Here is a 23248-nt window from a genome sequence, read left to right as displayed (position 1 = left end):
GGAAAGCTGGGAGAACTCAGAAGGACCTCGGAAGCGGTGCTTTCATGCAGCAACACATGGAAAGCAGGAAAGAGCTCTGCAGTTTGGGCTAAGTCAGTCTTGAAAATGGAAACATGAGAGCTAGATGAAATACAGGACAATGTCACTGGTCAATCAGCAATTCCTGAATACAGTCAGGTGTTTATTGCTTGATGAAAGAAAGCCCAAAATTCTGCTTGGAGGATTTTGAAATGACCAATTAACATCTTCCTAAGCACAGCTCTTCACAATAAAACCACACATTTACTTTGGAGACCACACAGACAGAAAAAAAAGCAGTTGCGGACCTTTTGTGTGCTGATATTTCCTTTGTTGTACTTGTGGCACAGCCATACCCTCACAGACAAGTGCTGCTATTGTGTTACATGTGCAATTCTTTTGGAGCAAAACTGACTTCATTCTGCATTCACAAACATCGTGTCTTCCTACATGGTTCTCCTCTCACTAGCTGGTCCAAGCAGCTTTGCAAGAGCTTTCCCACAGTTCCAACCTCCCACAAATCCTCACAAGTACCTATTTTACACCCCTAACCACTTTTTACACTTATTGTCACGGTCCTCATGTTTGGGCAGTTACTCCACTTTTCCTTCACCCTTGCACTTATTTTGCCATTCTTCTGTCATTTGGTGGGAGGCAGGGGGTCAGAAGAAGGATCCATAAACATAATCCATAAACATAATCCATCTTATGTGCAGCATTCTGTATTTCAGAATGCATTGGAGAATACTATCAATTTTGCAACAGTATGTGGACATAACTATCAGTAAGAACTGTAAAAAGTGAAATACCTGATAAGAGAAAGTTTCTGAAGATATGTGAGCCAAAAGTGAAACTTTTTTGGCTTTCTACCAGAACAGCAGTGTCCCTGCACTAACAGAACTTAAAATTTTGAGGGACAGTAATAAGTAAGGTGTGGAATACTGCAAGGCCAAATTTGAGATGCAGTATTTATATCCAACTCCCTTTGTCAATTCAAAAATGGAGATGCTCAGCACCCCTCAGGATTTGTCAAGGGCCAGCCTGCCAGCAGCACTTTAAGATTTTAATGCTTTGGGCGAAATCTTCATTTTACATAGAGAAACAGATCTGCAGTAATTTAACTTCAGTCATCACGTTTAATCACCAAACTATTACACATTATTCTACTGCATGAATCCCCAAAAATCTCTATAGCTTCATTACTGTGAAAAAAATAAACAGTTAAGGTATAGTAGGTTAGGTGCTGAAATCCTCAATACTTAGCTTTTAATATTTTAACTTTGTATTTCATAATTATGGTGTGCACCCATGCACCCATGCACACAGAAATAGATCTGAATCTTCCTGACAATATTCAGGGAGATTTCAGTGTTCTACAGATAAAATTAATAAATAGCCTTAACAAATACACAATACACAAGGTCTTTTGTTCTTAACTTGCATCAGGTAGGAAAAAAAGATAATATCTACAAATACTAACAAAAATAGACCTAGATGATGTGAACAGTAATTTCCTGGCAAAAATATGAGTAAAATTCAATGTCATTTTAACAATAAACACACATTTTTCATAACAATAAATAATGTTATAAATCCTGCTGTACTGGACTGCAAATAACTGCAGCTGAAAAAAACTATATGACATGGGATTTACTTACCCTGTATGTTCACAGAAACAACTTATTCTCTGACAGCACTCATTCTTGGCAATTTATTGCACCTGTCAGCAACCAATTTGTTCAGATTACTGCTATGCATAAAGTTGTAACAATTATGAGGATTTATTAGCTGATTATTGTAAAGGTGACAGTCAGGATCACCCTCAAAAACAGAAATGATAAGCAAGTTAAATAATTACATGAAGGCTAAAATCATTCCACCTCCATTTTGATCTTAATATTAGCTACATAAACCTACTGCAATATATGCTGATAATAATAGGAGTATATTGAGTCAATATGGATGAGAAATTGTTCACTTATAGCAAAAAAAAGTGAATGTTAAATGTACTCAAACTGAACAATATACACACAGACTTATGTATTTCTACTTATCAGATGAAGCAATGAATTATAATGCTCTCTCAAGTCCATATGCTTGTTTGAACTCAAGAATGCTGCCCCTGTGGCTTTAGCTGCTGGTGCTTTCCAAAAAGACCCCCAAACTTCTAGAGCTCATGTCTTTGAAGCTGGAATCACAGAATCAGGCAGATTGGGTTGGAAGGGACCTTAAGATCATCCAGTTCCAAGTCCCTGCCACAGGCAGGGACACCTTCCACTAGACCAGGTTGCTCCAAGCCCCTGCCATGAACACTGCAAGGAATGGGGCAGCCACAGCTTCTCTGGGCAACCTGTGCCAGGGCATCACCACCCTCACAGTCAAAAATGGGGGTTTTCGAAACAAAAAAACCCAAACAAACCCAAAACCCAAACCAAAAAAATGATCAACCAACAAAAAAAAAAAACAAACCCACCCCAAACTAAACTCTTATGGTGATGAAAAAGTTGTGTTTTTTTTTTTTTAATAATATATTCAGAAGAATGCCAGAATTTAATCTCCTGCATGATGAAGCTCAGTCCTTCTTAAGCCCTGTGGTTTGTCATACAAATCAGCATCTGGCCAGAAATATACCTTTCTTGAAGCTTTCATCTCAGGTATTTTTCCAGGCTTTTGAAATCCAAAAAGAAACACTGAAGTGGTTCTACTATTTCATTTTTTTCACAGTATTCCAAGATGAAAGTTCACAGGGTGCTACGTCCTTTAAATTCTCACAGAAAATGCACACAACTTCAAATGAATTGTATAAAAACAGAGTGCTCAAAGAATGGAAAACCATCACTGTCTCCTTCCAGGAACTGCCATACTGAACTTGCCTGGGCACCAAGATGAAGAGGGAGCTCTATGACAGTTCTGTGAAAGACACATCTTTCTCCTTCTCTGAATCAGGATGCCATGCTGTAATTCACCTCTAAACACCTTCCTCTCTCTTTTACAAGCCACCCTTTCCACTTCCACCCTCCTCCTGCCATGCCACCCCAAAGCCAGGATCTCCCTTTCATGTCTTCAGCCTTTTTAAACACCTTTCTTAGGTCTTCCTGTTCTCAACTACAGATTACAGTCCAAGCCCTTGCAGTTTCAGCACACATGCCACTGCCACCTCATCACATTCCCAGCTCCACCTGGCCCTGAACATGTTGCAGCCTAATGAGCATGACAGTTCATGCAAGGGGCCACAGACATCTACATTCCTGACTTCCCACTTCTTTTATTTCACTGAAGTCCAGCAGAGACAGAGTACTGCAGGAGAAGTTATGACATTATGCTTCGGAATAAAATCTGCAAGTTACAGAGCTTATCATAGTAAGAACATTTCAGATTAAGGGGATTTCCCATCCTGTTTTCTAGGAGGACTCCAGAGTTAATCCCTTCAACCTCTCACCTGGCAACCCTGTTCTCCTACCTCCCCCTCCATTTGGAACCACTGAACCAGTCTTAGGGATGGCTCTCTTCAAAGAGATCCCCTGGCAAAGCTGCTTGGTAATGCCTGTTTTTCTGCTAGCCTTCACACATGTTCTGTAGCAGATAAACATGGGGGATGCAAAACCCCAATACCATGTATAAGAGGTGAGAACCACTCCTTAAAAAACTTTTTTTTTTGTTTTCTCAATTTGGTCTGCTGTGTCCCTCAATGAATAGGATCTCTTCAATCAATGTGTCTTCTCCCTAACCATACTTTGGCCATGCAGGACATCTTCAAGCAATAATTATTTTAATTTGCATTTAATAAAATTATTCCCATATAACAGCTGCTACTTGCACATTGTTAAAGAAAGGGGGCAGATCACTGTCAGATGAAAGGGATTCCTCTCCATTACTAAGCAATGCAAGAATACCACAAGCAAGTCTGTTGTTTCCCTCCCATAGCCTCATTATTACTTTCTCTGGAACATCAACCAAAATATTAAATATACTTCACATGCCTTAGAGTCACAGAGCCTTAATGGTGGAGCACGACTTGGTCATGGTTTACAAAATTAATATGCATTCTGCACAACATACACACAGTAGCAAGCCTATAGTGTCTCTACCAAAATACTTCCAACTTTTAGAGGCAGCCTCAGAAGGAGAAACTGGGGAAAAGAGAGGTCAATGTAAAGTGGAGCTGTCAAGTGTCAGTGATTTTTATCCACACTGACTGGAAAAGAGTGTCAGAAAGGAGGAATATTGAGACCTATTTTTGTATTCAGATTGAGCTTGACAAATGACAGATTTTCATGGAAATCTTCATGGAGAGGAATTTGTTTGCAGGTTGCATTATCCAGAGATAAGGCTCCAACAGAAGGTGAAATGAGAGAGTGTCTGAAAGGACAAACTGAGGAGGGGTTATACATACACTGTCAGCAGAGTGGCCACAAAAATCAGGAGCAGCAAGATTCCAGGGAAAAATATCACTGATTTTGTTAAAATTAGTTATGTACTGCAGAAGCACTACAGATCAGATTTGCCTAATGAGCACCTTTTTTAGTATAAGTACTACATTTAGGAAAATTATATAAAACAAAACAAGGTTCTCCCATTGAAAAATGATGAAGGCTTCAAGCATTCTTCTATGACAGACTTCTCATGCTATCAAGTATTTTTAGCCAAAATAAAATGTAGAATTCACTTGTTACTTGCAAAATAGCATGCAAGTTACTAAAAAGAGACAGATGCATAATTAAAGATGTTCAACTTCTTTAGGTATCTGAAAAACTACCCAAGCAGATCACGTTTCAGGTTACAAATTTTCGTTCTCTAATTTCTCTATCACATTCTTATTTAGATTTCAAGTGCCTTTGAGCAAAAATGATGTCTTTTATTTTATGCAATGCTCTTACAAAGACTTTATAATTACTGGTAACAGTAACAACATAAGTGCTGCTTTGATGACAGTCTTCTGAAAAAATCACACTTGAAAACTCTGAATCTCAGCATCTTTTGGAAAGAAAGGTTAAACCTAAGCAGAAAATATGAATAATTTCCCAAGGTATATCACATGTTGACATAGGACTAAATTATTTTGTTACTTCAGAAAAATTTTTATTGTTACCATATGCGCCAACTGAAATCAAGCCAGGGAACAAATACAACATAAACTTCAAATACATCATCCCTTCCATAGGGTTTCATCATATAAAATAAAATTCTGCTGTGTATACTTTTGAGAAGTGGTTTTGATAAAGCTGTTATCTTGCCACAGACTCTGTATGTGTCCTGAGTTCCCACAATTTATGATACCAAATAAACACAGAATATTACCCAACTGATATAATTTGATAAAGAATGCCATTACCTTAAACAGAACAAGAGGGAGGAAAAAGTCAGTAGAAGCATACCCCCACTGACAGCAAAAAGTACATGCTTGGTCTTTTGGATTTCCATTCCTAATTTTATCTAGCAAAAAACGTAATTCTACTAGTTAACAGTATCAATGCAACCAATATTCTAACACACAATCAAAATATACAGGATTAATAATTATTATCATTATTGTATGGTTATCATTTAAAGTGTGATGTAAACAAGTATCTGAGCTTTCCAAACAGCACCTACTTTGTGGTTGACATGAACACCAGACAGTTTTTCTCCCTATTAGCTAACATTGTTAAAAAAACCCATTAGCATCTTCTTTTTCCTACACAGTAAAATGAAGTGTGACCAGGGAAATTTATACAATTTCTTGAACTCTAAGACAGATCCCAAACATTTGCTTTTCCAAAATTAGGTGAATGATCTTATTTCTCCGCTCCAAAAGCTGTGTGTAGCCTTTCAAGACTCTCATTACATTTACCTAACAGATTAAAAAAGTAAGCACATAATTCTGGTCTTATGTGCCTATTACAAGCCAGGAGAGTTATTTCTCCTCCAAGCAGGCTGTTGCCGAACGGAGCCTCCTGCATCTTGAGCATTACTGTAACCGTGGGATTTTTACTTTGGAAAACCTATCAATTGGTAAAAGCTGCCACCTACTGGTTAATGAAAAGTATTTTACACCGTCAAAGTAAAGAATTACATCAATGCAGCAAAAGGTACTGATACTCTGCGAAAAATCATCCCCCACCTTGAAAAAAAAAAAAAAAAAACAACAGCAAAACCCAAGAACAAATGGTCATAAGAAATAGTTTCAACAGCAAGGCTCGTTTTAATCATCTGCTCTCATCTCCAAGGAACAAGAAGGTTGTAAGTGCACAAACCTGCCAATAAAATCATCCTTTTTGCCAGCATCCTTGTCCCACACGGTAATATCAATAATTCCACCTCGTTCTTCATAGAGATGAAAGTCAAACTGCTCTCTCCACTGAGGATTCAAAGTTTTTGGCACAATCTGAAAGAAGAGCAAAAGGAAAGTCATATTGCATTGTGCAGACATGCACTTCCTAGATTTGTGAATTCAATGTTTAGAGGCTGTTCAAAGAGTTTTTTCTGCTTGCACTGTGACTATCTTTAGCAGTGAGAATTAAAAAATAGTAATTAGAAAAGTCCACTGACACGTTCTCTTATGCCTCTCTGACACAACAGCAACCTCCAAAATCCTGAAACCTGTCACCTTCAAAAAGCCTCCCAAACAAAGGATTTACCCTGGCAATGGGTGCATTTTTCTGTAGAATAATTATGCCCTATCTTAAGTGACAGTTAGCTGTGAAGTTGTGTGTCTGAGCCTAAAGGAAAACAAATGACAACTAGATAGTGACTGTAGGTGTTTAAAAAGAAATGATTTTATCATGTCCTCCATACCGAGCTACAGCAAGCTGTGAGAAAGATGATATCATGGTTTACTTTTTATGCAATAATACTCTCTGTTGTTTGTTGGGTTTTTTTTGTTTGCTTCCCCCCCCCCCCCAAAAAAAAAAAAAACACCTGTATTTTACTGCCTTTCCTTTGCAGTAAAAAGAATGAGAAAGCTACTTTCAGAAAATGAGAAAGCTACTTTCATTTTTAGTTCAGTTACTTCTAACAAAAGTGCCTTCAATGGATTTCAGCCTGTGTAATTCTGACCATGCTCTGCAGAACAGAAAGCTTGCAGATTTTTCTACCAAAATGCAAAAGCAGTATTCACAGCAGTTACATATGCCCTGAGCAAGAATGGAACTGTCTAGTACTTTCCATACAAAGCAATCACTAATTTCTATATCTACCAGTTTGCGGGTTTGAAAAACAAATGGAAAAATCAGAGAGGATTTGAATGCAGAAATGATAGGAAAATGTTTAAGTCACAAAATCATGAAATTTGATTTCTTCTAATTTCAGATTAAGAGGCCACAAGGCAGGCTCAGATCTCTGCAAACATGACATCTAGATGTTCCTGGCCTCTTCCTCGCATTTTCCTTTATCTGGCTGTGAAAACCACATGGGCTGCCATGGCCATTGAGAGAGAAAGGTCAAGTAAATCATCAGCAGTCCCAGCATCTTTCATAAACAGCCATTTTCAAACCAATAGGGGTCAGGGGGTTAAAAAATAATGGCAATAAAGCCAAGCAAGGCTCCACAACTGTCTTCTCACAGATCAATCCTATCTACTTGTTAAACTCCTACATACACAAAACTTTTATGAAACTTGCTGTAATAACACAATGAGGAAAGTGAGAATATAAGCATAATGCGGTTTGAGGATAAGACCTGTACCAGCAAATAAAACCAACACAGTCTGCATGGAAAAGCAGGTGCGCCTCCCCACCAACTTGCATTTTTCAACACTATATTTTTCCTCACCTACTATTATTTATTTATTTTTTTAATAGCAAAGTAAAAAGAATCATCTAAACAAAACTCCAGCAGTTCTGGCAGCTAATTAATAGAAGAGTAACTCTCCATTACTATTTAAATAGTCATGCCAGCCAAAAAAATCCTGCAAACAGGAACAAAACATTTCAGACACAGCCAATGCATATTTTTCGTCACAGCTAAAATTACCTTGCTCTTGTACTTCTGATGCCCCAACCGGAACTTCACATAAGGATCACTTCGTCCATTTGCATCCATTGCCTTTAGTTCACGACCTTCTATTAAGGTAACACTAACTATCCCTCTCCAAAGCTGAGATTTTCTGTGCAGGTCTGAGAGACGTAAGCTCTGTGTCTGAAATAAAATTAGAGATTTAGTTAAAAGCATCCCCAAACTTTTCTATGCATTTTAGTGTGAAATTTAATGTAACTATGAATGTAAAACAACAATCTTAAGCCGTTTTGAAGTTATTTGACGGTACATATGTAAACTGTATTAAAAATAAATACTTTGAAAGCAACAAAACACTGACAAATACACAGGTAATGTCATATTGTGCTTTTGCAGAAGCAAACAGAACAAATGCTAATTAAGGAAATGTTTGGGGAAAACGATGTTTTTTCCTGCTTCTCTTCTTCCTATGCTGAAACAACTAAAAAAATTAAAAATAAATGTTTTAAAGTCCCCTCTATTAGTATCATACGATTGAATGAACTTGAACAAACACTGAAATAAACATAAAAATAGCGAGAATGTGAAGCTTCCATTAAAAATAGTATAAACCCATCAAGAGAAGCACAGATGAAGGAAAAATTATAAACTGCTGTGTACATGACAACTATCTCAGCCTCTAAAATGCTGTGGTATTTTTACTACAAAGGAACAAGGAAAACTGAATTAAATGCCAGCATGTTGGCCCAAGGGTTTCAAAACAAGACGTTGCAGAGCTGCTAGTTGGAATTGTTAACTTTGGTTAGAGGTTCAAAGGGAATGACCGAAATCAGTGAACCCCGCTGTGGCAAAAGTTGGGATTACAAATTTGAGTAATTTAAGATTACCGCCACCCAGCTCTGAGCTACCAAGGTAACAAGTTACCAGAACTGGGGAAGGCATCTCAAGTGCATCTGAGGAGCAAGGCTGCCAAAGGCTCTCCTTGTATCCCGGAATCTTATTTGTTCAAGGTTACCTTACCTATAATCAGAACACTAGGGAGTGAAACAATACTTAAACCCACAAATTATATTTTCTAGGAATCAAAAAAAGCAAGCCTGCATGTACACTCAGCTGTAAATACAACAAATATATATGTTTTCTTTATTATGCAATGTACTTTAAGCAACAAAGGCTTTATGGGCTCAGCAACCCCCCCACATGAAGGATTGCACAGCTGATTTCATCACTTGCACACTTCCAGTATCTCTGAGGTTTTCAGTGCAAATTTGGTTTGAGGCTAAACACAGCTGAATAGTTATATCTATAAAAGTTCCCAGGGCAGGAACTGTATTTTATGTTACCTAGGGAAGATCACAGAAAGCACACTGGAGCGAAATCACTGGATTGTAACTTGCAGGCACCAGACTCCTGAGCGATGTGTTATAGACAAGGACTGTGGCCATTGGGGTTGGAGCAAATCTGAATAACATGTTTTTAGCAGTATTCCAGGTATTATATTGGCATGTATTTGTGCTTTCCAATGGCTATTCATTCCAAGCAGGATGTTTACTCCTGAAATACTTCACTATATTTATTAAAAATTTCTCTTCCTGAAGTGAAGAATTTCACTGCAAAGAAACTTCTCACAAACTTACTCTTTCTTCAAAGGCAAACAAGGAACCGTGGAATAACCTTTAACCTAACCTGTGACATGAAGAAGCTGCAGGACACCAGAAAGCATAAACTCTACAAAAATTTGGGCACAACTGACAAATTCAGTTGCCAGAAGAGATTCTATTTACAACACAGGAACTTTATTAAACTTTTTTTTTTTCTCAGCACAAATATGCCTTCATTAGGGATACACAGTCAACATTGCCAGAGACTTGTGAAGAAGTGGTGGATTATTTTTGGTTTTCTGGTTCCAGTTTTTTTTATGTTTGAGTAAAAGAAACACTGAATAACTGAAAAATGATTGACCAAAATTGACTGTGCTCTGAAAATAAGACAATGATACAGAAGTGCTCAAGCCCAGATTGGACGGGGCTTTAGGCAACCTGGTCTAGTGGAAGGTGTCATGGCAGGGGATTAGAACTAGATGAGCTGTAAGGTCCCTTCCAATCCAAACCGTTCTAGGATTTTATGATATAGAAAGGAGACAAGGTACTTTCTGGCATTTCACATGTGGATAGAAGCAGTGGTTATTTGAGACTGATTCTGGCAAAGAATGCAAAGCTGTTGGTTTGGATTTTTTTTTACAGTTGAGTGGGGATCCAAATGATTTCCAGATACTGTCATGGAAATGAGTATCAGTTAGCATTTACCATCCTTGTAAAGCAAAGTTAAAGCACAACTGCTTAGTGCTCTACTTCACGAATCACATAGGAGATAGTGAATCATCTAGAGAGTATACTTGATCTAAATTCTGTTTTTTCAATGGCTCTTAAAATAATTTGCTGCATTAGAGCAGCTGCCACCCTATAAAACGTGCTGATTTTTTATGACCAGTAGGGAGTTTCACCAACGAGGGTAATTTACATATGAGGTGGCAAGGCAAGAATTGAATAACCTTGCGTAAAGCATAATATGACAGCTGGGTCAGACAGGAGTTTACAAGAGTCAGGCAGAAACCCTGAGTGCAGTGGTTCATGTGTTGCTGGAGAAAATCCTTCTGGGTCAGAGCCAGTGAAGAGCCCACATCTTAATCTGCTGGAAGAACAGCAGCTGGATACTTAAAGTGGTGTGGTCTGGTTTCTTCCCTGAGGTTAGGAATTTGGACCACAGCAATGCCCTTTTCTCCACATCTTTATTGGTAACACCCAGATCCATGGAACAGCGACAGGGAAACATACGGAAAGGTATAGCTGGCTGAAGCTAAAGCTATTGAGATTGTCTGGACATGAAAGACAGGGGACACATAGCCTTCTCTACAAGAAAAGTTTCCAGCTGGCATTTTTCTTGTTTCTAAGTGAGATTGAACACATCTGAAACATGCTTTCCTTACAGTAGAAGTCATCCTTATCCTCAGAAATTACAGACACTGACATCATCCTTAATTTCATATAGTTTACTGTAAGAAGTAAAATAAATAAACATGAATGCTTAGGTTTCAAGTCAAATTTGAAAAAGAGCTAACAGGTTTTAAAAAAATGGGAGAATAAGACTGATTTCATATTTTAGAGTTCTTCTGTTATGAACTTAATTCTGCAGTGTGAGACAGATATGTCACTTGTAGGTACTTTTTTAGGTATCTGAGCAACCTTCTGTAATCCAGCCCATGGTGATCAGTTACAGAGTCAGAAGGGAATACATGAAGGTAAAATGAAGAAATGATCACAGATCTTTCCAAATTTCTTCTATGAAGGAGAATGTCTCAAGACTAATTCTTGGATAACTTTTTCCCTCAGAAAGCGCGACATGCGTACTGCATCTTGGCTTTACTCTTCTGCCACAAAGAAAAAACACAAAGACACTGTACAGCTTTTCATTTCTCTGGGAATAGGTGGTAAGTAATATATTTCATAGTATTTCCATCTGAAACTGGCCATACTGTCTATACAATGCCACAGTTTGGAAAGAAGCAAGGTCAAGATCTCAGGCTACAACCAACTGTCATTAACGTGGGATTATTATCCCCATTCTTGTGCATTTATATTCAGGCATGGACATTCCCACCTGACATGTTCTAAACAAAAAAAAAAACTAAGAAGGGCAGAAGGGAGCTGCAGCCTCCATACTGTGAAGCTTTCTCTCTCTCTTTTCTCACAAGAAAATTAAAATTATACTTCTGAAAAGCAGTCTTTCATGTCAAAGGATACTCAAACCTGCCTGTGAAAGAAAAACTTTTCATATCCATACACTGTTCTAATGTTTCTACTATAAGCAGCATTCAAAATAAACATTTTCTTACACAATAAAATTAGCTTTTATTTGTGTTTCACTATTCTGGCTAAATGTGGGGTAGTGGGAGGGATAGGGATGCCACTAGCAGAAAGTATTCTGACACAGAACTGTATCCTCTATTAGACATGATTAATATAGTGAGCCAAATACAACGTCAGATCTGAAAGATGATCTCACAACATGGCTTAATGTTCTATATTCAGCCACATATTGCTGGGTAACATTGCTGGGTAGAAACCAACTAGGTTTAGCCAGAATCTGGGCATTGTTCCCAGGTTCATCAAGACCATGTTCTTGATGAGTGTATTAACTGCCACAACTTGACTGTTGCTCTTTTCAAAAGAAGAGAGCCTTTAGTAAGTACTTTCAAAAATCTCACACATATTCATGTTCGTATCTAACTGACCTTTGGAACTCCTCTTAATGAGTTAGAGAAACCCACAGCCTGACCTCAACCTTATCTAAACCCTTCGATCCCCACTTTGGGTGCCACAAAGAACTGTCATGGTTTAAGCCCAGCCGGTAACCCCAGAACCACGCAGCCACTTGCTCACTTCTCTCCATTCTTCCTCCCCCCACTCCCGGCGGATGGGGAAGAGAATAGAAAGAATGTGACTCCCACGGGTTGAGATAAGAGCAGGCCAGTAACTAAGGTGTAACACAAATCACTACTGCTACCACCAATAATAATGATAAGGGAAATAACAAGGGGAGAGAATACGACCTGAGCAGCGATCTGGGCCTTCTGGGTAACTCCCCCCAGTTTATATACTGGGTGTGACGTGCTGTGGTATGGAATATCTCTTTGGCTAGTTTGGGCCAGGTGTCCTGTCTCTGCTTTGTCCCTGCTTCCCTTCCTCCCTGGCAGAGCATGAAACTCAGAAAATCCTTGGTCAGAATAAACATTACTGAGCAACAACTAAAAACATCGGTGTCATCAGAGCTGTTTCCAGGCTGAAAGTCAAAAACACAGCACTGCACCAGCTACTAAGAAGGAGAAAAAAAAGACTGCTATTGCTGAACCCAGCACACCTCACCTCTTCATTTATCCGCCCTCAACCCCTGCAAAGCACCAACTCTCTCAGTGGTTATGCCCATGCAAACAGGCCTTGCTTTTACAAAATCTGCTCCTTGTTACACTCTACTAGGACACACTCCTCCTCCTCTGCATCCCTGAACGCAAAATTTATTGTTCTAGAACAGTTGAATAATAGACCCAGTTTTTGAGATGCTTGCATAGGTTGGACAAATATTTAAAATAAGGATTGAGAATGCCAATAAATGCAGCTGTTAGCTTGTCCATATAATGAAAATAAATCAAGGAACAGTCGTATGTATTCACACTGCTTTTCCTCTATCAGATATTACATGAAATATGACACCTTGCAGAATTCATCAACCTGTAGACACTGAGCTACAAAAAAATCTTCAATGGGATCACGATGATTCCTTTTTAATGTTCAGTTGTTGTGACTAATCAAGTTTTGCAAATTAACTACTACTGATAATTAATGCAATATGAAAGAACCTTTACTTTCTATCAACTATATTTTACATTTCAGGGTATTTTAATTCTAGGTGAAGTTAGTCTATATTTCTGTAGTTGAGAAATATACCCTATACTCTGTGTTTTAATGCGACTGTCATATTGAATCTGGTTTAGGATGTTTGCTCTAACAACTTGATAACATGTTTAGTAGCAATCTTTTTGTACTACAGTATCTCTACTTCTGGAGCATTTCACTTATTTCTGTTGTTTGCTTGTGTATTCTGCTTAAGGACACTTGCTGAAGCCAGCTCAGGTGTAATATGATGAAGGTTGTGACTCTCTTAAGCACCCATTATGATTTTAATTTTCTAGGAAAGGGTGGAAATACATACACACAACAATAGTGTGCAACGTGCAGCAGGAGCTGTCACAGAGGTTGTGTCAGTGTCATTATCCCTTGTCTTCCTCCCAGCAACTCCTCTTTGAAACCGTGGTTGCAGTAAGTGAAAGTCAGAGGGTGTCCTGATGACCCCGCTACTGCTCAGGATGACTAGTGTCACCAAGACTTGATGGAAACTCACTGTGATTCCAGAATTCATAGAATCATAGAACCACAGACTAGTTTGGCTTGGAAGGGACCTTAAAGCTCATCCAGTTCCAGCTCCCTGCCGTGGGGAGGGTCACCTTCCACTAGACCAGCTTGCTCCAAGCCCCTTCTAACCTGGCCTTGAACACTGCCAGGGATGGGGCAGCCACAGCTTCTCTGGGCAACCTCTGCCAGGGCCTCCCCACCCTCACAGGGGAGAATTTCCCATGATATCATCTGAATCTTCCCTCTGTGAGCTTAAAGCCATTCCTCATCTGCAGCACATACCCAAAAAACCCCAGAGTGAAATGCTTACTCCACTGTTTTGGTTGTTATCACTCACACAAATAATGCAAATATAAGCCTCACCAAATATTTGAATAATTTTTATAACCAGATGTCTAAAAGACAGGTGAATCTATGTCAGAATGGTTTTTTACTTCTTTTCCATTATTTAGTAGCTTTCCTGTTTGCAGCTGATGAACTGCCATTTAGAACCTCATGGCTTACAAAAGCCAGTAGTTTCTCAGAACGGGTGACATCTTTTGCTCCAGATTTTACTGGAATACTATGACTTGATAGGACACAGCAGGTAATTATTAAATATCTTTTAACCTACTATGTTTGGATAAAGATGCCAAACCACTCATTCCTCTGATGGTCTTTGAATTCAAGGCACTCAAAATATTTTCCTTAAGTTTTCTTAATGTACCTTTAACGTAGCAGGGTTAACATGGGGTGTGCTCATGTCTGAACCCAATTTAATGGCAATTCTCCCAAAGATGTGAAAAGGGCAGAGTGGTCCCTTATTTTGATGAAAATAATTTTCAATGAAATAAACAACATTTCTGACAGAGGTCTCCCACTATGCTTTGGCTAAAAGGTACTGTCTTAATTGAAATAGTGCTGCTTAAATACTTATAGGTACATAGGAAAGCATGAGCTAATCTTATTTCTTTGTATATGGTTTGTGAAAAGATGCAGTGAGTGTATCCATTTGTTCTCTTGGAGTGTAGGATTTGTCAAAATGAAATATTCACATAGGATAGCACAACACTCACCCGCTAGCTAAGCTGGCAAAAATTCTCACAATAAACATCAGGATACGCTGGTCAGAGAGAATCAGACCCCTATGTGGGAACACACCAAATTCATCAGAACTTGTTATAAAAAAAGGAATATAAAACATCATGGTCAGCCAGCATTATGGCTTTTGGTTACCCATCTTCTCTGTGACTATCTGTAGGTTCACTAAGTCATCTGTAAGCTGTCTAGAAAACACACGAGCTACCCTGTGCCAGGGTCACTGTCCAAGTTCAAAATCAGAGACGACAACTTGTTTACTTGGTAAAAATTACGCTGACATCTTTTCATCTTCAGTTTGGAAGACCAAATTTAAATGTTGAGACAGATCCTGATCACTCTTATATTCTTGTCTTGTAAATTAAATGAGCAGGAAGGGAAGAAACATTGACAACTAGTCAAACCAAACTTAATTTCCAAGGGTTTCCCACATGGAATTTTCCTTAGTTGAATTGCACACTATGTGCCCTACAGAAACCACCAGAACTTCTCAGCAGGTATCAGACCTCTGTGCTTTCATCTTTGACAGTGTACTTTGTCATCCTACAAACACAATGAAGCATATGAAGGTTATCAGATGAAAACAAAACATTTATTTGTCACATTTCTTTTCTCTGGGAATGGCCAGTAAATCCACAATGTGTCAAGTCCCTTGTTGTTACAGCAGAAGTGAGGAGACATATATAAATGTCTGTAATTCCTCGTTCAACCCCTTTCCTAGAAGAGGCTTCCTCCACGCTTTACAAGTACCAGTGAGTGAGCATGAGACATGGCTGTCAGCAAACCAGTCTGACCACATCAATCCACCTTGCCTTGCTCTGGGTCTGGCTGGGATGGGTGCTGTGCTTTGCGTTTGTGGATAAACCAGTGTGGATAACACAGCAGTGTTTTGGCTACTGCTGATCAGTGCACACACAGCACCAAGGCTTCATGCTGGCTGGGCTCAAAGCACCAGACTTATCTTCTCCCACCTTCTCGCTATTCATCCTGACCCATTTTCTACTTGCAGTAAAACTTAATTCCAAACACCATTGTTTCGTTTCCGCTTACATGCAGAATGCTCTTTATTTAAGCATCCTAAACTTTCAGCTGAATTAAGTTTATATACACACACATATATGTTTCAAAGGATCATTTTTTAATGACTTAATCTAAAATGGGTATAAAACTGTGCTCAAATCAGTGTGATAAAACATACCCATCTCTGTTGTGGAAAGAGATGAGTTTAATTTTCATCATGGGTCAGACACTAGAGAAAAAGCAGGCTTTAATGGAGATGACAGTTAAGCACTGGAACCAGCCACAGCCATAAGTTGTAGACTATCCATCACTGCAGATTTTTAAGGACAGATTAAACACCTGTCAAACAGAGTTTAGCTGCCATTGTTCCCGTTTTAGGGTAGAAATACAACTTTTCAGGGTGTTAATCCTACATTCTTTTTCATACCTACCCTGCATTCAGGTAGATTTTTAAATATCCCAGACATTTAAAATTGTGGCAAGTGAGGGTTGGTCAGTCTACCAGCACGACCTGCTGCGTCATTGGCCTCATCTTCCAGAGATATTCCTGTTACCTTCCAAAGACCCTTGTCTCATTTTTTTTCCTCCATTCCTCCCACTTGGCACAGCAGAGAGAAAACTTTCAAAGCAAGCTCTTGGATGCATTATCCTATCAGTAAGTAAAAAGCACCACCTGAAGCCACTATTCTTTACTCTTTTCTGAATTAACCTCCTGTAATCATATAGCAAATTGTACAACAGCAGGGGGAACAGGTGATTTTTCATAAAATATTTAGCACTTTCAGGTTGCTCAAAGAGGAATCTGCCTGCTCTATATAAAATCAAATGTTCTTTGAGAGAGAGCATGCAAAGAAAAGCTTCTTGCTTAACTTAATGCAAGCAATGTCAAATGTAGGTAAAATCACCTGATAACTCTAAACAAAATTACAAGCTGTGTTTTAGTTGGTTGGTTTGTTTGTTTAAAAAAGCATGTAGGCTCTTCCCCTTCCTAATTTCAAGCTATACTCAAAGAAGAATTTTGATTTGGGCTGGAAAATACTTCTGTCAGTGGTGAGTTATAACTGCAGCTTCACTGAGCCCAAATTTTGGATTTATGCTTTTGATTTTAAAGTTAAACAGCACTTCACATTAAAAAGTGCTAGAAGCAGTGAGTTTTTTCTATTTTAAAAATGTTGTCAGTAAAGGCAACCATTAGAAGCTAAGAGAAGAATGAGAAGGAAGTACTTAAAGGGAACATAATTTTTACATGAGAAAAAAATAGGGCTTTTAAACAGTCTCTTTTTTCCTCTGTTACCAGCTCTAGGCTTAAAAACAGTAAAAAAAAAATTTAAGCTTTTTTTTTCACTATTATTTGTGACAGCATTGCACTGAACATTGCAATAATTACAAGGAGAAAAGAACAGTATGCGCATTTCTAACTCAGTTGCATGCTGCCAACACTTTAATAGGTTCCGTTCGAATACCCTTTCCTTTGCTATTGATTAAGAATCTGTGCTGCAGAGAATTACTAAGTAAGAAGTCAGAATTGATTTATTTTCTTGTTTTTAATTATGCGAGAAGGCTTAAAACTTGAAAGCAACATCTCAGCATTATTATTATATATTAATATAACTATACACATTTTCTTAATCTTTTCGGATACAAATACTGGAAAAAGGTAAGAATGGATTGTATTCCACTGGGAGTCAAACTCCTGGCCTTTCCCTAGTGACAAGGAGCATAAGCTGCTCCTTTTTCATCACTTCTGTGACTCCTAGCAGGAGAAAAGCCAGATACTGAACTTGCCTGAAGAGGCGTCTAACGAGCTGTATAAAGTGGAGGCTGAAAAGGACTCTTTAAACCTTCCACTCTTGGAAAGCCCAGCTATGACTGTCATCTGTCAGTCAGGGAAATAAGTCTTTGAGAAGCATCACTGAAAACTTCCACGCACAAAAACTCTGATCAGTAGGAAAAGAAAGTAATAGGGAAATAGATGTTACCCTTTGGCATGAATTCCTCTGCACCAACAAGTAAGCTTTGGGAAAACTGATTATACAAGAGAAATCAAAGGTTTTAGACAAAGGAGCAGGACATATTTGCCACTTACATGAAGTTACTAGATGATTTCAAAATAGGCTAAAATGCTGTAAAAAAGTTGAGAGGTTTAATGATTACAGTAAAAGCTCAACTGTTTCACGATTTTGGTTTGCTAAAACACAAAACAATGTCATTAAAACACAATCTGAAGGAGAATAAACCCTGTGCCACAAGTTTCAGACCCTATATGGCATGTTTGGTAAAACATCATAGTTGTTCTAAAAAACACAAAGCCACATGCTAAAAGTTACCTTACTTGATCTTTTCCAACTCTTCCTCATTAGCATTGTCTGAAAACAAAATAGAGCAATTTAATTACCTTTTCTCTGCAATACAGAAAAGGAGGCCAACTGTCTCTTATGAGACAATCCACATTTAACCACAACTACAACTGAAGCAGCCACATGTACACTCCAGCAACAGCTACACAAGACTGAAATAAATCTGGGCAACTAGCAGCAAAGTTCAGAGTCGGCACTGTTTCCAGAGACAACACATTAGGTGAAATTGTTTAAATTAAATTAAAAAAAAAAAAAGAAGAAAGAATTAGATTAGCAAATGAGAAAATGAATGTGACATTACTGGCAGTGACTTCAACTTTGACTGATACTTGAATGGTAGGGTTTTTAGTATTAATGTACTCCAGATTTTTGAGCACTACTTTTTAGCTCATAGGTGTAGCCACCTAAGAGAAATCCTGGCTAAGGCTCTTTGGACAACATGTATCTATTTAAAAGTCCTTAAGTTTGCCACTGCTAATTAGTTTCACAGCAGTAAAAATAGCTCTTTGGTTTGATAGTTATTCACCTGGGACAGAAAAAAACCTCATACTTCGACTCAAAAACACCCAAAATGTAGTAGCCCTATACCATCACCCAAATACTCTCTGAAATCTTGGGACTGCTAGATACAATGTTCTGACATGCCAGGAGGCAAAGTGTCCACACACACACATTCTTAAAAAAAAAAGAGAAATACCAGTCAAGATGGAGGTGGACAATTTATCCGTGAACATAACTGTTGGTTAAAGCAGTTCTGTGAAAACACCAGTAAATTAATTTATACAATTAAATAATATTCAGCAGCCTGTTGTTGACACACCAAAGATCACTTATTTCTATTGAAAGTTTGCCATGAAAAACAAATGTTATTTTTATTAATTACTGCAAAGCCACCTTCTTTTTCAGATAATGGAAACAAATCCTGAAATGCAGACTTTGCTAAGAAATGAGAGTATTACATGGGTAAAATTTGAAAATGGGAGAAAATAAGTGTATTTCTTAGTTTTGAAATATCCAGAAATTCTTCCAACTGGCACAGTTCTGGGGGAAAAGAAAATCAAAGGGCTGCTGAAGAAAGTTTAAGTTGCTGTAGACAGTTAAAGCCTGGAGACTCTGCCCTAAGTTAACGAGAATTGTAGCACTGTGGCTTTGAAAAATATCCACAGATACTAAATATTTTATAAGGCTGGAGAAAACCATTTATGTAAGAATTAAGCAGCTTGAAGACCACAGGAGGCAATAAAAGAAAACCTCTGAGTTTTGGATCCTGTGAATCCTGCACATCTCTAAGTCAGAGCAGAAACTCAACTAGGCTTTGGACCAGGCTGTGAGCAAGGAGGAGAACATTGCCTGACAGACGAATTAACTGCATATAATAAGTTCTGTTTGAGTCATAGCTACGGAATGTATGTTGAGTGAATCACCGTCATCACCAGCTGCAGCAGGATAACTTGAAGCCATCATAACCATCCTTAGAATCCCGTAAAACAAGTACATATTATACGGCAGACTAGGATGGATAATCCACACAGAACTGTTTAATCTGAAAATATTCCATGCCCTCAGTCGATCTCCTTCTATTCCTTTTTTTTTTTTTTATATATATGATGATAATATCCCTCTGGCAAATTAAAAAACAAAACAAAACAACAAAAAAAAGAACCACTGTAAGATTTGAGACAGCAAGCAAACTGACAGCATATTAATGCTTTAATATCTTTATCTGAAGCAAAAAAATACTAAGCATCACTTGGGATAAATTATTTAAGGAAAAAAAATGCTGTGAACTTTATTCTCATCGAATAGCAACATCCAAGTAGCACTCGTGTTTCCTTTTTCCTGCTTTCTACAGTACTCAGGCCGTTGGCAGTGGTGGAATGGTAGGCCCCAGTCTCTGCCGGCCCTAAGGCAACAGCTGTTATCATTCCCTGTAGCCAAGGGCTGCCTGCAAGACCAAGGTTGGAAACAACTGAGAAGATGCAGGAGACATGCAACAGTGATGAGCACATGGTCATGCTGCAGTGATGAAATCTGCATGCTGAGCTTTGCCAGAGAAATAAACTGACATGCACTGTGGCACCTGTGACAACAACGCCAAACACAGCACCTGCAGACTTCACATGCACAGTGTGACTGGCGTGCACATAGCTACAAACAGCACAGAGGCATGCACAGCACTACACACATCCAAAGGAAAGTATTAATGGATAGTGCTGGAATTAAAGAAGTGAAGTGAGCTTCATTGGAGCAAGTCTAAGCAAAAAAATTAAGTCATTGCTAGCTTTGACTTTTGTCAAACTGGGCATCAAAAGGAGAAATTAATGAAAAATACAGAAAGTACATCATAAACACATTATTTCTTTAAAAAATTAATAAATTTTTTCGTAGACCTCACAGGTTTTAATGTTTTTCTAAACACATACTTTCCCCATACCTATTTATTTCATGACTTAATTTCCACTAGTTATCTAAGCTATCTTTTCTCTCAGAGCAAAATAATTAAAAATGCTAAATAATTAATGTAAAGGACAAGTACAGTTGACAGCACAGAGCAAATGCATATGAATTACTGGAACAAGTGCTACTGCAATTAATTATGTTAGGCTGGAAATTGATTACTTTTTGCTAATACTGAAGACATTCTTATTTTTAAGAATAATTGCAGAAACATTCATCAATTTTGATTCAAAAGTTCTGATTGAAAATAGGAACAAGCCAGATTGTCTTCATTCATCAAAATTCAAAGGAATAAGACTTTAATTCATGTATATAGTTCGAATGAGATATTACAAGATTATTACTTTAACAGTTCACATTTTTATGCCTTTACAACAAGCATTAGGTCACAAAAGGCAAAGATAATGGCATAGAATATTTGCTAGAAAGTTTGGCCACCTGTCCATACTCTTAAATTAATATTCAGTGATAACTGCAGGCTACTTCTGTATTTTCTTCCCATAAAACATACCACAAAAATCAAATAGTGTGTTCTTCTTTATGGAACTAGTACACTAAATCTCCTTCACCTGAAACCATGTCTAACATTTTTCTATTGGAAAAACACAAATAGTAAACTACTTGATCACTGTTTTTCACTCCAGAGTAAGTAAATTCTCCATGACTCAAAGACAAACTCCCCCTTCTCTTAATCTATAATACAGTTTCACGTCCATTTACACGAACATATGTATATGTTAATATTCCTACTTGGTATCTGAATCCAAAGATGTAATCAGGTTTGATCCTAGCAAAACAGACCTAGCTATAAATTCTAAAGAACATGTAATCAGGCAACACACAGAAAATCTGCATTTCCTCAGAATTTCTTTCAAAAAGATGAGGAAGAGAATGCTCCTATTTATACCTAATCTCTCTCTTATCTCTTCGCACACCTCATGGCTTGACAAAAGATAGTTTCACCCAAACCAAATTAAGTATTCCTCTGTCTGACTGCTTGTTTTAAATGATTTGTAGTAATACTTCTATCACAGACAGATGGCAATACACAAGGCCCCATATTTTGTACTATTTAACTTCAAACTTCCAGCTGCAGTATCTTATCCTCCAGCAGTATCAGTATTTCTTGCACAGTGTGACAGGATGCATGATTCCTGTAATACACCCGTGCATTATCTTGATATTCCAACAAAATGCTTTGCTGCCCAAAATGCGGGGTCAGACACAACACTGCTTCTATGGCTACACAAGAATGCTACTCCTGTTTCCATTTTCCCAATGGTCTTAATAAACTCTCTCATTTTAAATATATATGGAATTGAAGTACCTAAAATTTAAGCAGCTTCCTCAGCTTGAGGATGTAACTATTTTACACCATTTACATGTGACAATATGTGCAAGCAGATGTAGAATTATCACCTGAACAAACTGAAACTTATTCAGAATAAATTGTGTTTTTAAATTGGAGGCTACACAGAGATACCAAAGCAACAAGATTTAAATAAATTTGCAATGATTTAAGAAAAAAAAAGTGCACAATGTGAAGACACAGTGTTTCTGCATGTTCTATGCAGTCATTAAAGCATATTTAGAGGTGCTTACACGGCTTTATCTCTATATTTCAACTATACTGTTTGAATTATTACCTGCATAGAGATATCCAAGTAGAAGGGAAGCAGCAATTATGCAAACAGCATGCTACACAGATCGGGAGTTTCTTTAATCAGTACTTTGTACACTGCACATTTCCAGAGTGGACAAGAACTAGCCTCAATCCTTTAACATAACATTTGGAAAAATATTGATCTCAGCCACATGAAATTCAATAAAAATTGTCCATATTATTACAAGACCTTTTAAAATTACTAAGGATAACAATTTAATTGGGGCGACACATTTTGTAATATACCTACTCCTTAGAGAGTAAATAAAATCTAATAAATAAATAATATGTACATGCAGCAACTGAATAAAAGATAACAGTGCCTTGAATTATTAAACTCCTAACACACTTATATACAGCAATTCAGTATTGATTTTGTAGGTCATCTCCCCTCTGACACAAATTCTCTAATTTTATTTCATCTTTGTCAGAACCGCTCTGAAATCCATACCTTAGAGACTCTGGTTTCTAATACTAAATATAAAGCTTCAGATTAAGAACCTGAAGCCTACTCTGAATTTTGGGCATTTCCAGAATGAAGTCCCATAATAACAGTTCGAATGGGAAGAAAAATTAGGTAATTGGGGTAAACTAAGAGTATTTGCTTACTATATAGAATCACAGAATCATTTAGGTTGGAAAAGACCTTTAAGATCATTAAGTCCACCCATTAAATTACTGAATCCAACCATTAGAGGAAAAAAAAAAGAAGCATAACAGCACAAACCCAATTCTTACTCCTATAACAACCAGTCAGC

At 37.8% G+C, this 23248-nt stretch overlaps 1 protein-coding gene across 1 annotated transcript in view; it reads right to left on the bottom strand.

Annotated features, from left to right (window-relative positions):
• LOC133223944 (multiple C2 and transmembrane domain-containing protein 1-like) overlaps positions 1 to 23248 on the bottom strand; it is a gene marked incomplete at its 3' end in the record, with an annotated part of 132934 nt that overhangs the window by 5993 nt on the left and 103693 nt on the right. The window contains exons 6-8 of the mRNA XM_061375097.1: positions 18341 to 18379; positions 7969 to 8133; positions 6252 to 6382 (exon numbers count right to left, since the gene is read on the bottom strand). Of these exons, the coding sequence (XP_061231081.1) occupies positions 6252 to 6382; positions 7969 to 8133; positions 18341 to 18379 (335 nt within the window). The remainder of the gene's footprint in view (positions 1 to 6251; positions 6383 to 7968; positions 8134 to 18340; positions 18380 to 23248) is intronic.

This window comes from Neopsephotus bourkii, unplaced genomic scaffold (assembly GCF_033783945.1).
Source record: "Neopsephotus bourkii isolate Nb327-2 ecotype Australia unplaced genomic scaffold, CSIRO-AGI_Nbou_v1 NB_183, whole genome shotgun sequence".
Lineage (NCBI taxonomy): Eukaryota > Metazoa > Chordata > Aves > Psittaciformes > Psittacidae > Neopsephotus > Neopsephotus bourkii.
Note: the sequence above shows the minus strand (reverse complement) of the source record. Positions and strands in the feature narration are given on the sequence as shown.